General features: G+C 42.0%; 1 protein-coding gene across 3 annotated transcripts in view; it reads right to left on the reverse strand.

Moving 5' to 3' along the window:
* EPC1 (enhancer of polycomb 1) overlaps nucleotides 1–18,541 on the reverse strand; it is a 138,333-nt gene that overhangs the window by 16,006 nt on the left and 103,786 nt on the right. For all 3 annotated transcript variants that reach the window (XM_025184459.3, XM_075922663.2, XM_075922664.2), the window contains 5 exons: nucleotides 13,617–13,776; nucleotides 10,848–11,024; nucleotides 10,670–10,759; nucleotides 10,434–10,582; nucleotides 6,835–7,187 (listed from right to left, as the gene is read on the reverse strand). In XM_025184459.3, the coding sequence (XP_025040244.2) occupies nucleotides 6,835–7,187; nucleotides 10,434–10,582; nucleotides 10,670–10,759; nucleotides 10,848–11,024; nucleotides 13,617–13,776 (929 nt within the window). The remainder of the gene's footprint in view (nucleotides 1–6,834; nucleotides 7,188–10,433; nucleotides 10,583–10,669; nucleotides 10,760–10,847; nucleotides 11,025–13,616; nucleotides 13,777–18,541) is intronic.

Genomic DNA, 18,541 nt, shown 5'->3' on the forward strand with positions numbered 1-18,541 from the left:
TTTGATCCTCCATTCTTTTTGGGGAATCAAGGAGTAAGGAGAATATAATCTCTTCTCAGGATGTTGAAGTGAAATCATTTATGACGCTCCCCTGAAGAGCAGGGAATTTACGGTCTGTTGTAAAAATCTCCTTGTGAATATGATCCCTGAAGAGGAAATGGGAAGGGGGCTTGTGAAAAGGAATGATCAAATTTGAGTCAATAACTTCTTCTAATATCCAGATGTCTTTAGTGAGGAACTCTTAAGTTTTGACAAATTGGGTAAGGTGGTTTTCAAAACATCTGAATAGGGGAAAAGAGAACCTGGTCTTGACAGTCCCCGTCAAAAATAAATTCTTATGTTGGGGATTAGTGTGCCTAAGTGATGGTAAACGTTGTAGAAGCTGGGTTCCTGTGTCTATAAATCAACTCTCTCTCGTTCAGTAGCTCCTGAACACATTCATGAGAGCTGAAGAAGTGGTCTTGCCCTTTATCCCTGTCTATAAAGCTTCCTTTGGGGACGCAGGCTTTGAACATGTAGCAAGCCAAGTACTGATCTTGTATCTTCGAGATGGCTGAGACTCATCTGGTTACTAATGAACTACCATATAATATCAAAGGGCAGATCTTGGATAGAACACTGCACCTCTAAAAAAAAAAAAAAAACAGAGTCATGAGTCTCTCCTCATGACTATGGCCATAGCCACTGATCTTGATGCTGTATCTGCTGTGTCCACTGTGGCTTAGAGTAAAGTTCTGGTCCTCATTTTGCCCATATCCTCTAAGGCTTGACAGTGGGCTTTATTCTTCTCAGGAAGCTTGTCCTTAAATTCTAGGAAGCTAGAATCATGAACCACCAATATGGCAAGATAATTAGAACCCTGAACTTGAGGGAGGTGGAAGAGAAGACCTTTGTTCCCAGTAGATCAAGTCTCTTGCATCCCTTATAAGAGGTCATAGCCTTTAGTGCTGCTCTGTAGCCACCTGCACCACTCTGTAGTTTGGCAGAGTGAGAGAACAAGAACTCTCCCACTTGGATGGGACACAGAGGCATTTCTCAGCCCTCTTAGGAATAGCACAAGAAACAAGGGCGTGGCAAACAATGTTCCCTGTAATCTTTCCCATCCATGTGCAGAATAATATTTTATGTGCACTAATACATATGTGAATGTGCACCACCAATAGAAACACAAAACCTAGCTGTGGGCACTCTGCTTATCAGCCAGGTGGATTTAAATTTCTCCTGAATGGCTACACAAGCACACAGCTCAGAGGGAACACTAGTGCCAACCCGCCTTGGCTGTGTTTATGATGGCCTTGCTGGTGGGTACGGCCTCTCCACTGGGACCAGAGATTTGCAGAATGTTTAGTAAGCAGTGCTACAGCTGGATCTGTAGCTTTGCAGCTATGCTATGCACAAGCTTTTGGTCATGCTTAAAGTAACCTGAGGGAGACAAAAGATGAGATGGTCTTTCCATCCAGTATCGGTAGTGAGATAACCTAGAACCAACAGATTTGGCTCACCTTCCTCCTCTAAATATTCCAGTTGGGGCTGGTTGTATATGGCTGAGTGATGACAAGTAAGCTTCCAACAGTAACCAAATGTTGTCAATAAGATGTATCCATTAGTAGAGAGGGGCCCCTTGGCATAGGGCACCACTTGTCTCTTGATCAATCGTGTCTGGTTGGAGGTTGGAACCCTAATCTTCTAAGACTTGTCTGGAACAGCCTTTCCTTGGTGTTGCAGATACTCTTGCAGAGCTTCCAACTCATCAGAAGGCCACATCCCTGAACAGCTGTAAGACTGATGGCTGTGCTTCAAAGCTGGTGGGTGGAATAGGAGAATGACTGTCTCCTTGTGATAACAGTGTCCTGGAATGAGCTGACTATTCCATGACTTCACTTCTGCTGTTGGTATAGAGACCATTGTATTCTTGCGTATCTCCTAATCTTGTAAATGACTTATGTCTATGAGAGTGCCTCTTATTCTCATATGAACCTCTCTTTAGACTTAACAGAGTTAGCTGCTATTCCTGAGCTTATACTCAGAGAAGTTGCTGCTCACTTGTTAAGCATGCATGTACGTGTGTGCGCGCACGGAAGCACACACACCTCCCTCCCTCCTTGGAGTTGACTAGGGCTTCATTGCCTTCTCCCTGAGGTGTTTCATGAGTCTCAATTTCTGACCCTCATGATTTTGGGGAAGGGGGGGAAGAGAGCAGCAGATGCTGCAGCTGGGAGATACTGAAGCTCATATAAGTAAAGGAGACCCTTGTGTCATTGCATATTTGTGGGTCGCCTGGCCTGAGAGGCGGCAGCTTCCTGGACCCTGTGATGAGTTTGGGAGCCATGGGGAGCTCACCACAGGGTCCGGGAGTTGCAGCTCCTAGTATCTGCGAATTTCGTCATTTGCAGTGTATGCAAGAACGCATCCACTGCAGATGGCAAGCATTACCTGTATAACCAACACTGATGCTTGTTGCTCAGAGTACAGGTAAGAAACTGTTTTTTGAATCCCAACACCCTAGGCATAATTTCACACTTCTTGTGGAGAGAAGGGAACTGCTGTTTAACTATCTGTGGTATACTATAAAAACTACTAAAAATTAACTACACAATTCTTTCAGGAATGAGGCAGCAAAAAGGAGTGAAAGCACAGGAAATTCTTACTCTGATCATGCAGTGGTAAGAAGGAACTGGACAGGGATCAAACTGTAGTGCTCTTTATGCCCTTGCTTGGAAGCATGAGAACTACAGTACACGAGTGGGCCAACCATTTTTTTTGGAAGAAATTCTGAACTCAAGTGCATAGTATGAATATGTATCTCATGTGTGTAATACACAAAGAAATGAAAGAAATACCATTTTTTGAGGAACATATGAAACTAGGTGGGACTCTCACACTAGAAAAATGTACTGCAGAAAATAATTCTACGTTTGCCTAAAGGCAGGCTGGATTATATTAATTTTTTCAATATCTAAACTTGTATGGCATTATTTACCACTGGATTAAAAATAGTACAGGTGATTTAAGTTTAGGACTCCTGATAAAATGACGGAGAATCATGTGGCTATAATCTCAATCAGTTGTATTAATGTTTACTTTCTTCTCCAAATTAAAAAAAAAATCATTTGATTTGAGTACAGCTGTGTCTATAAAATCAGATTAAGTAAATGTTTACATGGTATATTAATCCTATGCCAAGTATTAAAAGTTAACAGTGTCAGACAAAAATAGGAATCTAAATTCCATACTGATTTTGTAAAAGTATTGAACATATACTATAAAAAATTTACAACGATGAACACATTATTTGATTGTGTTAATACACTAAACACTTACTCAAAGATTTAGTTTTTTCTAAACTTAAGATATAGCAAATGTGATTAGAGGCTTTATCCAAGAGAGGGCTAACAAATCTGGATTTCAAGTCTACAATGCATTTAGAAACCAAGTAAATACAGCTGTTAACCCAGAATTCCAAATTTGTAACCAGCTCATTTATGGTGATCTATAAGTATGAAATGTGTATAGGTTACAGACCAATTTATATTCACAAACAACCTGCCAACAGTTCCTTCATGTCTTATCCTAAAATCAGCTAGAAATCTCTGTCCAGCATCTTTAGTGCATTTCTTCCTCTGCATTAACCAAATTACAATTCTTTTCTATTGGACTGCTTCTCTTTTTTGAAACAAATACAGGCAGTCCCCGGTTACGTACAAGATAGGGACTGTAGGTTTGTTCTTAAGTTGAATCTGTATGTAAAGTTGGAACTGGCGTCAGTCGCTGCTGAAACTGATCAGTTTCAACCGCGGCTGAATCTGGACGCCAGTTCTGACTTACATACGGATTCAACTTAAGAAACCCAGCCATCCCCAAGTCAGCTGCTGCTGAAACTGATCAGCGGCTGATTCTAGGAAGCCTGGGGCAGAGCAACTCTGCCTCGGGCTTCCTGTAGTCAGCCGCTGGTCAGTTTCAGCAGCGGCTGAATCAGGGACGCCTGGGGCAGAGCAGCTGGGGTGCTGCTGGGTTGCTCCAGTAGCGCGGCTCCTCGGCGCTACTGGAGCAACACAGCAGCACCTCAGCTGCTCTGCCCCAGGCGTCCTGATTCAGCCGCTGCTGAAACTGACCAGCAGCGGCTGAATCAGGACACCTGGGGCAGAGCAGCTGGGGTGCTGCCGGGTTGGTCCGGAGCGGCGCTGCGGGACCAACCCGGCAGCCCCCAGCTGCTCTACCCCAGGGGTAGGCAAGAAAAGCCTGATCTGCTGGGGGGCGGGGGGACTAGCTGCACCCCCCCCCCCCAGCAGACCAGGGAGATGGGGGTGGCGGGACCGGACCGCCCAAGTCCTCCACGGCTTTGCTCCGTCTCCCTGGTCTGCTGACCTGGGAGACGCGGAGCAAAGCCGCAGAGCACGCGGGCAGCGGGACAGTCCAGGTGCGCCGTGGCTGTCCCCCTGCGGGCGTGCTCCGCGGCTCTGCTCCCCGTCTCCCTGGTCTGCTGGTCGGGAGACGGGGAGCAAAGCCGTGGAGCACGCCCGCAGGGGGACAGCTCAAGCGCACCCGGGCTGTCCTGCTGCGGGCGTGCGCCAAGGCTTTGCTTCCCGTCTCCCTGCAGACCAGGGAGACGGGGAGCAGCTTTTCTCGCCCGGAGGACGGAGGCAGCGGACCGCGGTGCATCTGGGCGTCCCGCCGCTCCCGTCCTCCGGGGTGAGAAAAGCCCCGTTCGTAACTGCGGATCCGACATAAGTCGGATCCGCGTAACTCGGGGACTGCCTGTACAGTGATCAGAAACTGGAAGAGCGACTAAGAGGAGAGATGGCAGCCACCAGAATGTTAATATCAGAGACTCTAACCAGTAGTAGGTTTAGTCCCAATCTTCCAGCAAGGGGTGGAACTGAGGAAAGGAAACATCAGGATGACAGGCAGGTATAGAACAGGACACTGGGATTATGGGTGGAGGGGGAGAGAAACACTAGAGGAGCAGGTAGCCTACTTTGCGTGCACTTTTTGAAGATACTGAAGAACAGGATTAACAGAGACAAGTATAAAATACATGTATGGGAGACGGGAGTCATAAAAATAGATTTCACTATTTTCATGAGTAAGCATCCAAATCATTCCAAACTTTCGGAGTTCATCACATACTGTGTGCATCCTTGAAAATGCTGGAAACAGGATTTTACCTGATTCCACATGTATTTTTTTAGTCATGCAATTGGGATGGGACAAACCCCTCAAGGAATAGAATTTAGTATTTTATTTTATTTTTTTTTTGGAGCTCTTCGTTTAGCAGGCTACTTTAAGAGCAAGCTGAAAACTTTGTTTTGAGGCCCCAATGAATTACATTTACTGGAACTTGTGTGTGAGTGCACAATCACCACTTCACCAATTACTGGGGGATTGTCCCTGGATAAAAAGTTTTAAATATATGCACTATGCTATATACTCCGCTGAATAGAATTTTTATACAAAAAGCAATCTCTAAATACTTCTTCATAACTCTTTTCAGTTTTTTTTTTTAATACAGTCCCCAAAAAAATTCTCCGTATTGTCTCTGTCCCAAAGGAGAAAAAAGACTGTGTTTAATAATCAGCACTCAATGCTCATTGGTTATTTGCCAGCAATGGAAAATGATCAGAGAACTGTGCTGTTTCTTTTACATCTGTAACCTCCCACACAACTGACTATAAGATTTTGTTGACTTAGTGAACTTTAGCATAGTGAATGTATATTGTTTTGGAGATCCCAAATGGTGATTTTAGGGGTAACTGCTCCTTAAGAAGGAGCATATTTCACATATTAGTAACTCTTGGCTGTGTTCTTTCAGATGCAGTTAAATATGCTACCTGATCAATAAAGCAACAGGCTTTCTAGTCTGGCATCCTCAGAAGCTGACCGGTTCCAAACCGGGGAATTTGTCGGACCATGGGCAGTCAATATTGTCTAGTAGCATAACACTTACACTGCTTACTGGACTCCTAGAAGACATTTAGGAGTAAATTAGAGCTAAATAACAGCACAGAATACTGAGAGCCAAGACTAGCGGCTGTAAACAAACATCATGGGACTGCAGGAAATTTGGCCACATGATAGGTTTCAACCAGTAGTGAATGATACATGCTGTATTTTAGTTATTTGAGTATCTGCCATCTACTGTTGCAATAATCAACATCTGCAGCTCAGAAGCAGTTTTCTGATTTAAAATATTAGAGGGCTGAGGGTCAAACATTTACAGTCACAAGTCCTCAGTTCTAGAATTCATTTTCTACAGTAGTTCTATGGAGTTAAGAGTATGCTAACATGATGCAAGTCCAACTATTTCTTTGGCTTTTTGTCCGTGCATGGGGAAATAAATATGAAACTATTTTTAAAGGGGAAAGACTCTTGATTTTTTAAAAAAATCTGTATTAACATGTATATGCATACTAGGATTGTAACATTTTATTAAACATAAAATCAACCTTTTGTCTTCTCATAGATATCTAACAGGTAGAGTGCTAAAAAATGTGGAGTTATAGATTTTATACCTTCCTAGGAAATCTTATTTTTAATATAGTCATCTGTCTTTTTTATATTAACGAAAAACCCTACGCACAAGTAGACCTCATATGTTCCTAAAGTCAGAACTGCAACAAGTGCTGCCTTTATACACACACATTTTAAATAGATTGTATTAATGTTCATGTTAAAAATGCTGATTTGGTTTCAATATAATAAAGGTAAGTGATAAAACAGATGATTCTCTATCATTAGAACAGATCACAAAGAAAAAAATAGATAAAATTCTAGTGTTTTTGATTCTCTGAGTCAAGCTGAACATTTCTAGAAAAAAATTTGTCAAAATAAACATACCAAAGTGTGCTGAACCACTGCTACTTTTACTTTGTATAGAGGTACTGCATGTCTGGGTCCCAGGTTGTGCTGTGCCTGTTCGATTTATACCCCTGTATAATTTCCTACAGGAGAGTTCATCATTGTCACTGTCATGTAGAGTTGGTGTCCGAGGCCTAAAATGCCGCCATCTACATGATTTGATATTGACTAGTATCTGACTGAGGTCTTTAGAGAAAGATTTGTCCGAGGTATTTGTTTCTGAGGTATTGGCAAATTGACTGATTGAAGCATGTTGCGGTGAGGAAAGTTTTTCCAAATCCAGCTGGCGAAACATACTGTCGTAGTCTGAATGCGCTCGGTCCAGAAGCACCCTAAAATGGAAGAGCAATAAACTTAGCAGACAATAGTAAGCAAAACCACGTTTCTCATGAGCAGTAATTTCTTTAGCATTAACAAATCTCAAGATATCATGCAATATAGTCACCCATTTAAATCCTATTTTACTGTGAGTGGTGTTTAAGTATTTTTTACAAACTGGAATTTATGGCAATGTTTCAGAATTTATTATGAGCAACCAGCAAAGCACTCTGACATTTTTCACTCTTTGGTAGAATTTTGCCAATTTAATATTAAGTAAAGTATCAGATAGGTGAGAAGATACAAAATGAGAATGTTAAATTTTAATCCATGAATCCTAAGCACACAGCAAAAGATATCTGCAAAGGGCCAAACAGTATGCCAATCCCTCTCCTAGCTGCTCAAATATACCAATTCTACCCACAGAAGAATCCCAAACCAGCCTCTCAACCACTGAATATACCCATTACTACATCACCAAGAAGTGCTGAAGCTGTCACTATCCATCAAGCCTCCCAGCACAGGCAATGCTCCCTGGTTTGGGTGGCCCTTCAGGAGAGAGTCAAATCCCACCAGGCTGATTAACAGAGTGCCTACAGCCAGCAGCAGGTGTTTCTACCGGTGGTGTACATCCTCCCATGTCTTGATACACATAACACTTATTCTGCACATGGATGGAAAAAAATTAGAGAGAACATTGGGTACAAACTTCAAGGAGCATCCAGGTCCTTCTCTGACCTGTTGGAAGTAAGTTATAAGATGATGGAATTCAGATTCCATAACAGCATGATTTAGGTGCTACTGTTACCCTGAAACAGTTAGGGTGCCTCCAGAATACAACTGATCTATTTTAATTCCTCTCCAGGGCAACTAAGGAATATCTTGGGCTTGTCAGGGATTCTCGGTTTCAGGAACTCTAGAATAGCTCAGACCTGTTACCCCAGAGGACACAGATACAGCCTTCTGATAAAGAAGGACACAAGTAATATTTTCAACACAGAGTACATTTCTTTATTGATGGATACAATAAAAACTCTTTTTTCAAAATAACCCTTACTCCTTAAAAATAAGGTTTAAGGGTTATTTTGAAAGAAGGGGTTTTCCCCCAAAATACCCTATTTCGAAAGAAAATGTGCAGTCTAGATGGGGTTATTTCAAAAAAGCGCCCGGACGCAATTATGCAAATGGAGTGCGGGAAATTCAAATCCACGCTTCATTTGCAATTTCTCTCTGCTGAATTTGCATTCCTCTCTTGAAAGAGGAATGCAGTATAGACATACCCTAACACTACACTAAAATTATTTGACAGACTTACTACACTGTACTGCGTCCTGAACATTCTTCTCACCTTGCTCCAGAGACAGGACTCTCTGCTGTTGTTCTTCAGATTGTGCTCTCTTCTTAGCTCTTAACTATCCCTCTCTTGACTACTGATGCTAACCACTGACACACTGATCTATACAGTTCTGTAGGAACTTTCTAGACCTTCTATTATGATCCTGTCAGATCTTCCTTGGATGCATACCAACTGCCAAAAGGTCTGTTCCAATGTTTCCTCTAATTTTTTCCATCCTCATGCAGAATACATTTATGATGTGCACAAAGGCTTGTGTCAATGTGCACCACCAGCAGAAACACATGCTACTGGTTGAGAGTGCTCTGCTAATCAACTGGGCAGCACCTGAATTTCTCCTGGGTGACTGCCCAACTACGCAGCTTACAGGGAATACTTGTCTGATATATTTTTAGTCTGCAACCTTTATTTACCTGCCAGCAGTATGATCTGTTACTATTTTTAGGATTGTTTATCACCATTTCCCGTTGACTTGATTTTCCTGATAATTTTATATTTAGTGTTCTGTGGCCTGCAGGTTGAACTTCTCTAATCCAGCACTCATAACTCCGGCAACAACTGTGGTCCAGCAAGATTTTGGTATATCAGTTGTCCATTTATCATGGGTATGGCCAAGTTTCCCGCAGTCCCATAAAGTTTGTTTACTGCCTCCCTCCTGACTCTAAATGTTCTGTGCTGTTATTTAGCTCTAATTTACCCCTAAATGTCTTCTAAGAGCCCAGTAAGACACGGAGGTGCTGGTAATGCTGCTAGACTATATGGACCTCCCACAGTCCAGAAAATTCTCTGGTTCAGCACCCAGTCAGGTCCTGAGCGTGCTGGAGTAGAGAGGTTCAACCTGTACTGTATACATCTGAAAGGTAAGTGAAGTCATTTGTATTGTTCATTGTTTAATCAATGTCCCAGCCAACTTCTTTTAAACACACTCATTAACAGAAACTGTAAAAGATATTTAAAGGTGTATAGTCTTTCAAGGTGCTTTTGAAGGATCAAGCATTTAACATGAATTTAGCTTAAGTGATTTGCTGAATCTAGGCATTATTTGGGAATGCTAAGCTCCCATTTTTAAAAAAAGTTTTAGTATTAAAAATTAACCTGCTAGACAATCACAGAACTGTCTGCAAATATCAGGATTACAAGTAACATGATAGTCCACAGGAGCAATCAGTCAACGTCTAGACTACATCCCTCTGTCGGCAGAGAGAGATAAATAAAGCACTTTGAAAATGAAGCTGGGATTTAAATATCCCGTGCTTCATTTGTATAATCACGTAATGGCGCTCTTTTGAACAAGCGCTATTTCGAAATTGAAACGTCATTCTAGACATGGTTCTTTCGAAACCAGGGCGCTTTTTCAAAAGATTCTGTAAACCGAAGGATCCTCAGGTTTACAGGATCTTTCGAAAAAGTGCTATTATATGATTATGCAAATGAAGCGCAGGATATTTAAATCCCAGCTTCATTTGCACTTTCGAAATGCTTCATTTACATCCCTCTGTCGGCAGAGGGATATAGTCTGTATAGATGTAGCCATACAGACCTAAATTTTATGGGCAGATAACATTGAATTTTCAGGACTTCAGTGTTTCTCCACTAGATGACGACTTTTACATTCTGGGAAAGGGGAAACCCATTTTTAAAATCTGCCACTCATCAACAAATCTTCACAATCATTTTTATAGGGAATGTCAGTGACACAACTGCCAAACATAACTCTGGAGTGGTAAAAGCCTTTCCCAATATCAACAATACTAGTCTACAAAGTAGTAAACAGTGAGAGGATGGTTTTTACAATGGAACAAATCAAAAGACCAAAATCAGTAAGTGAAAGCATTCAGTATGTTCTCTTTTAAGGTGTTAGTGTCTTATCCGTACATTTTTAGAGCAAAAATTCAATGCTGCTCACCTTCCACCACGCCCAACTCGTCTTCGTGCAAACCCAATACACCTTTGGGGTACAGTGAGCGTGGTTAAGCAGTATCTATAGCGGTTATCGCCTAATCTTCCATCTTTAGGACTACTCCATGGCCAGTTGCCAGTTTGGTCTAAATGAGGCTTAAAAGAATTTTAGAGAACAATTAAAAATAAGATTTATACTCTAATTATACTCAGTCTTATATTATGTAAAGAAGTCTCACTTACAGCATAGTACTGACAACCTGCTTTCCTACGGAAAGCAAAAGGACCGTCAGGATCATTTTCTTCCTCAGCTTCAGAGGAACCAGACATAACCTTTGAAAACACAAAAATGGTTGGTAAGTTCATGAGATAGGACTTCTAATGCTTTTAGAAAAGAAGCAGTAAACTGAAGAAATCATACTTGGGAAAGAGGTTCTTCATCTGAGCTGGGGAAATCATACTGATTCAAATCTTTAGCATTAAAGACTGGCAGTGCAGCAGGACTTGTCTGTTGAGGAGTAGCAGCAGCAGATGAAGGTAAGACTTTGGGCTTCTTCTCATACTTCCTTTTGGGTCTTATAATATCAGCTTTCTCTTGCTGCAAGAAAATAAAAGCTAAATTAATTCACTCGGTTTAACCAATTTATGGTCATACTAAATAATGAGTTTTCCAAAGTCTAATGGACATGTGCTGAAAACTGGACTGAATTATCTTAACAGCAACGCAGAGCATTTAAACAAAATTCAGATGTCTGGGTTTTGGCAGCCTAGTGTTTTAATTATTTTAAGAAGGAATTAAAGATAGTTAGTTTTTTTAAAGACTATTATGAGACATCCAGTGAAGACTAAATATTTCTATGGAACAGCATATCAGAACTGGACCATTATCTAATACATGTTTAAATGGACACCATTAACATGAACAAAAAACGAAGGCAGGACTATGCGGATTAAACCCTACGTCTCCCTCTTATTTAATAAGCATTTTTGTGCTACTTCCAAAACAATATAAAAATGGCTGATTGGGATAGATAAGTCTAACTTTTCCTTGCATGTGCAGTGAAAGACCAGCTGGGGAAGGCAAGTCCCAGCCCCATACCCCGTCCGCTTGAGGCCCTGACCTAGAGCCTTCCTCCCCCAAGTCCCGGCTCTCCCCAGCAATCACATGGAGATCCAGGGCTGCTGAGCTGTGACCCTAGCCTGGACCTCCTCTCCTGAGCGGCTGGGGTGAGAGCCGGGGCTGGCATAGCCTCAGCCTGCCAAGATCCCACACTCCGTGCTCCCTTACGCACTCCCTCCACCAAGACCCTACACCCTCATACACCTGCTCTGATGAGACTGTGCACTCCCAGTCCCCTCACTCATCCCTTCCACTGAGACCCTGCATCCCCAGCTCATTTCTGCACCCTCCCCACTGGCTAGATACCTACCCCCAGAGATATGGGAGTTGGTGAGCATAATGAACAGAGGCACAATCCCCTAGTTTTTCTAAACAAACGAGTCTGAACATTATGAGACTTGAGACAAAACTAAAAATCCAACTCGTTTCCCAAATGCCACTGAAGAGTTTTAATCCAAAGGAAAAATCTGTAATAAAAACAAACTTCCCTAGACCACCTTTAATTTTTAAATCCATGTTTATATTATGTATCAAAAAGTCTTGACAGGAAGTATTCTAGTAGACTTTTACAAGTTTTGCAGTAGCATTGTATACACAAGGAAGAGAGATTTTAGGAGTAAACTATATATACTCAGATATAACTACCTAATGATATAGTCTTATTTATCAAATAAAGCAACATTCAGGAATATGGCTGCAGCCATTAATAAACAGCGTGTTCTAGAAACCTGAAATTACTGTAACAATGCATCAGCATTTTGTAAAGCTCAGAACAATTCTTTGTTGTATAACTAGGTAAAAGCTCTTTAAGACAAGACTTTACACAGAAGCATCACTGGGGGTACGTCTAGACTACATGCCTCTGTCGCTAGAGGCATGTAGATTAGGCTACCAGACATAGTAAAATGAAGTGGTGATTTAAATAATCGCCGCTTCATTTAAATTTACGTGGCTGCCGCGCTGAGCCGACAAACAGTTGATCAGCTGTTTGTCGTCTCAGCGCGATAGTCTGGACGCGTGGGTGTCGACATCAAAAGTATTTGTCGACCACCCAGGTCCTCATCCCAGGAGGCTTACCTGGGTGGTCGACAAATACCTTTGATGTCGACACCCGCGCGTCCAGACTATCGCGCTGAGCCGACAAACAGCTGATCAGCTGTTTGTCGGCTCAGCGAGGCAGCCATGTAAATTTAAATGAAGCGGCGATTATTTAAATCGCCGCTTCATTTTACTATGTCTGGTAGCCTAATCTACATGCCTCTGCCGACAGAGGCATGTAGTCTAGACGTACCCTGGGTTATGGGGAAGCAAGCCTGCCTACTTCTGAAATTGTTAAATTCCTAGTACACAGGAACTCTAATTTTGATTGCAGTTTTTGAACACCACTAGATAAAAATGCTAAATACAATATCAGTGCTTCTCTGGTTAACTGGATAATTCAGCATGGTTTGCTTTGTGTATTTTAAGTCTACAGTTCATATTTGTCTACAAAACTTATAGTGCAACAGCATTTTTAAAATCCCCCCCAACACACCTTGCTTACTGTCTCTTTTTACACACTAACTATTATGAGATATACTGCATTTGAAAATTGAAGTTAATAATTAATTTATATCCAAACTAGATTTTTTTTTTTTTAAAGTTAGCGTTTGCAGTTTACATCTTAGACATATTTTTGCCATTTGGTAAATTTAGTTTACAGGCAAAACTGTATGAACAGCAACATCAGAAAAGAGAGGAACCTAAAGAATGCCTGATATAATCATGCAACAGAATAATAAGATACAAGGATGTATTATCCTGATGTAAGTTTGGCATCTGGCTCTGCCAGTCCTGAGCTACTTGCTCTGTATCTGCTTTAAACAATCATTTTGCTTAATTTCTTATGCACATAATCCTAACTTCTGTAGAAGTCTGACAATTTATACCATCTGATAATCTGCTAGTGTACTTTATCAATGTCATTTTTCAGAAAAGGGTTTCTTAAAAAATAAGCATAATTTCTGATATTTGTCTAAAATCTTGTGTCCTATTGACATAACAAATATATGTTTTTAAGTACCACTTCACCTTGTTAATTTTAAATTCCTTGAGTTCCATAGTTTCTTGATGCTTAAATGGGCTGCTATTTGTAACAGGAATGATGGGGATAGCATAGGTAGGTTTTATTGGCTGCCGTTGTGCCATGACCTCAGACACGATCTCTCCATTGTAGTCGCCCAAATTATACCTGAAATTAAAAACAAAAAACAAAAAAAAAACCTGATAGTCAAAAACCCTGAATATTTGCATACTATTTTTAGTTTTCACAATAAGCACAACATAGCATAATTTAAATATATATATATTACATAGTAGTTACACTTAGACTACTACTCACAGGCTTGAGCATTATTAAAAAGATTTATAAGTCAGAAAGTCCCAGAGAACAATAATTAAGAAAGCATGTAGACATTATTACTTCAGGGGAGAGATTAATAAAATGGATTTTGCATTGCCTAGAGAAAAGTTGGCAAGATATCATATGACTGCGATCTGTAAGAACTTCAGAAAAATTAATGAAGAAAAAGTGTGGGTTAGGAAAGGGAAAAATCAAAAATTGTTTTAGTAGATGGCTATGTCACAAGTACAATCTACATGAAAAAAAATTTAAGCAGCACTTAAAACAACAAAGTCAATGTGTCTGCGCCTTAATCTCTTATAAGATCTCATCATGCTAGCCATGATTGACTCTCAAACTTCATCACACCACATCTCCCCTTCTGACAACAAAAGTTACTACATGACAGTGGAGGGAGGAAGGAGGAGACTAAAGTCTAAGCCCACATAAACCCTGTCACCCTGGGCAGCAAGCCCCAGACCAAGACCAACCACCCTGGGCAGGGGTCCAAAGCCAAAACCGAAGCCTTACCACCCTGATTAAAATGAGGTCACACCCCACAGTTTGAAAATTGCTGTGGTGTAGTATTTAGTGTCTTAAGAGTTAAACATGCACATATAAAGATATTGCAGTTTCTGCAAGTCCAAATAATTGGCTTAGATTAAGCAGACACACAAACTAAAGATCCATGTTTAAAAAAAAAAAAATCAACTAAAAAACTTCTACATATTGCAAAGATATTCTCAGTCTATCATGTGGTTAGAGGGGTGAGATATGGCTTTTGGATAATATCTTAAAATAAATGCTTGATTATATACAAAGAACTCCTCCAGAATGGTACAACACATCCCTGAAGAAGGCTGCCAGCTGTTTTGCCCAGGTGGATTTTGGAGCAAATGCTGATTGAGTGGTTGTGACAAAGAAGATAGTGAAAAAGGAAAGGGATAAAGCTAATAAACAACATTTGTGATTCACTGCCAGACCAAACATTTCTATCTGTGTCCTTGGCATAGCAATCATTCATGGCAAAACTTAAATTTCTTAAATGAAACGAAGAAGCATCAAAAGAAATCCAGATTTCCAAGACAGAAAACAATACAATATGAGAAAGCTATTTAAATGGAAACTTAAAAACTGTCATAAGGAAAAAAGGCTTGCAAACTGTGGTATACTTTAAAAAAATGGAAATTTAATTCTAGTGATGAAAAACAGAAAGGAGCATAAACTCCAGTGCATAGGTTCCCAAAGTGGGGGGAGCATCCCGGGGGGGAAGGGGGGGAGGGGAGCATGAAGAATTTCCAGGGGGCGACTAGCCCCCCCCCCCACCCACATATCAATCCTTCCCCAAGAAAGAGCCTGGTCCATCTAGTTTAAAAAAAAAATCCAGAAAAATACCAGACTATAAAATGGCCACCTTAGAAGGGCAATGCCTGCTCTGCTCTTATGCTCTTAAAAGAGCAACATTTTTTGGGGGGAGGAGGGGGAAGGGTGTCAACTTTTCTCCTAGAGTACTGGCACCTTTACACTAGTCCTGGGAATTAAAGGGGCCGCAACTGTTTTTTGGCCCTGGTCAGTTCCTTTTTTGGGGGGGCGGGGGGAGAGATGGGGAGCTCAACAATTTTTGCTGCTATTTTTGGGGGGGAGGGCGAGAGGGTTTCTCAAAAATCAAAAAGGGGGCGTGATGCCAAAAACTCTGGGAACCGTTCTAGTGAGTGTAAAAAGTATAATACAGCAAGTCAAGAAAGAATTTGAAGAACAGCTAGCTAGCTAAAGATTTAAAAAAAATTAATGTTAGCTCCTGTAAATATACCAGAAGCTGGAAGCCTGCCAAACAGTCAGTAGGACCAAGTACTGACGGAAATAAGGCCATTGTGGAGAAGCTAAATGAATTCTTCACATCAATTTTCACAGTAGAGGATGTGGATGAGCTCCCCACATGGGAGCCATTCTTATTTAGAGGACAAATATGAGGAACTGTTCCAGACTGAGGTGTCAAGAGGAGCAGGTAGGTTATGGAACAAACTGATTAAATAGTAATATATCAGAAGGATCAGATGGGACCCACTCAAGAGTTCTAAGGGACTCAAATATAAAACTGCAGAACCAATGGTATGTAACCTACTGCTTAAGTCAGCCTCTGTACCAGATAACACCAATATTTCAAAAAGGCTTCAGAGGCAATCCTGGCAAGACTGAATTCAGTAAAAAGCAAACTGGATGAAACTCTAATAAAGAGCAGAATTATCAGACACAGATAAACATAATATTCTGGGGAAGAATTAACCCAGGCGTGTCAAGAAAAATCATGCCCCCCACTGTATTAAGACTTTTGGGGGGGGGGGGGGGAGAATATGAACAAGCACGTGAACAAAGATGATCCAGTCAATACAGCATACTTGGACATGCAGAAAACATATGACAAGATCCCCCTACAGCAACTTTGAAGTAAGCTAAACAGTCATAGGATAAGAGGGAAGGTCAGAAAGGGTCTCTCTCCTCAGCAGGACTAAAGTTGAATTCAGCTATGCAACTTTAGCTACGTCAATTGCATAACTGAAGTTGATAACAGCTTAATTAGACTTTTGGCACTGTCTACACAGCAAGAAGTGGAAGGAAGAATTGTCTTCCTTCAATTTCCCTTATTCCTCATTAAATGAGGGTTACCATGAGTTGGAGTAAAAAGTCCTCCAGCTCAACATTATTTCAAAATAAAGGCTTGTAGTGTAGATGCGCACTGTGTTATTTTGGAATAACATCAGTTATTTCAAAATAACACTGCTGTGTAGACATACCCTAACTGGTTAAAAGACAGGAAACAACGGGTAGGAATAAATGGTCAGTTTTTACAACAGAGAGCTAATTAGCAGGGTCTTGCAAAGGATCTGACTGGGTCTTGCACTGATCAGTATCTTCATACATTATCTGAAAAAAGGGAAACATACTGAAGTGGCAAAATTTACCGGACAATAGAAAAAGTAATGAGATTGCAGTCAGCTTTGGACTCAACTAAGAGTCACAAAGAGATCAGACTTAAGTGGATGGCAAAAGGATGGATGAAATTTCATGTTTATCAATGCAAAGTAATGCAGATTGGGATTATTGTTTCCAACTCTACATGGAAAATGATGGGGTCTAAACTAGGTCTTACCACTCAAGAGAGATCCTGGAGTCATTCTAGATAGTTCCCTGAAAACAGCTGCTCAAAGCACAACGGTAGTCAAAAAAGCTAAAAAAGTGTTCAGAACCATTTGGGAAGGGTATAGATCAGTGGTCTCCAACCTTTTTACACCGAAGATCACTTTTTAAAATCCCACAACAGGCAAAGATCTACTGCTCCACTCCTTCCTTGAAGCCCCCCTCTCTAGTCTTCTCCTGTCCATCACTTGCTATTCCCAGCCCTTACTTACACGCTCTGATAAACACTTTATTTTTAAATTATGCGATATATAACATTAAAATCACGTGTTTATAGTTATGAAATAAAGGGTCTGTTTTTTATTCATGCTATTTAAATCTAAAATGAAGCATTTATAATTATACATTTTGTGGGGACAGAGTTCTGCAGCTGGGGACAGGGTGCCAGTGGGGATAGAGCTCTGTAGCTGGGGACAGGAGAGCGGGGACAGAGCTCTGTAGCTGGGGACAGGAGAGCGGGAGCTAGGGACAGGGTGCCAGTAGCAGCAGCGAGTCCCCTGCATCTGCCTCCTCCCAGGATTCTCCCCTCCCCCCAGAGTGAAGCCAGCACATGACTCCTCCGGGCCTGACCACCCCCCACGGGAGCCTGCCTCGGGGGCGACCACCCCCCGTGGCGCAGGGAAACCCCGCGGGAGCCTGCCCCGGGGCCAACCCCCTCCTGCAGCATGGCCAACCCCCGCGGGCGCCTGCCCCGGGGTCAAGCCCCCCTCCCGCGGCGCAGCCAACCCCTCCCGCAGCACGACCAACCCTCGCGGGCGCCTGCCCTGGAGCCAAACCCCCAGCCTGCAGCGTGGCCCGGCCTGGCCCAGCCAACTCCCTCCCCTCCTGCAGCGCGGCCAAATCCCGGGGCCAACCCCTGCGCTCAACTTAACCCTCCGGCGCCAGCGGCACAGGGAAGCCTTCGCACTCCTTCTCCAGGGCCGATGCCCCCTCCCCCATCACACAACAGAGCTGTGGGAGGGGACCAGCCCGCGCACTTCTGGAACCCCCCGGAAGTGACGTGAGCTTCAGACAGGACTTCCATCCACCTCGCGGGAAGCCAGCATTACACTGAAGGTAGGTAGTGGGGCTTCTCGGGGGTGGGTGGAAAATGGGGGGTGGGTTTGCCCGAACGCCTCGCGATCGACCAGTCGATCACGATCAATGGGTTGGTGACCACGGGTATAGATCATAAAATAGAAAATATCACAATGTGGTGCATGGTATGTCCACACCTTGAATACTGCATGCAGTTCAAAAGAGATAAGAATTGGAAAAAAAACCAACGTGTGATAAGGGTATGAAACAACTTTCGTATGGGAAGAAATTAAAAGACTGGATATATTCAGCTTATAAAAGAAAAACTACAGAGAGATCATTACAGATATGGAGAAAAGGAACAACAGTTATTTACCCCTTTACAGAATTTCACTAGATGACA

Source organism: Pelodiscus sinensis, chromosome 2 (genome assembly GCF_052426305.1).
Source record: "Pelodiscus sinensis isolate ZL-2025 chromosome 2, ASM5242630v1, whole genome shotgun sequence".
In the NCBI taxonomy this organism is placed as follows: Eukaryota; Metazoa; Chordata; order Testudines; family Trionychidae; genus Pelodiscus; species Pelodiscus sinensis.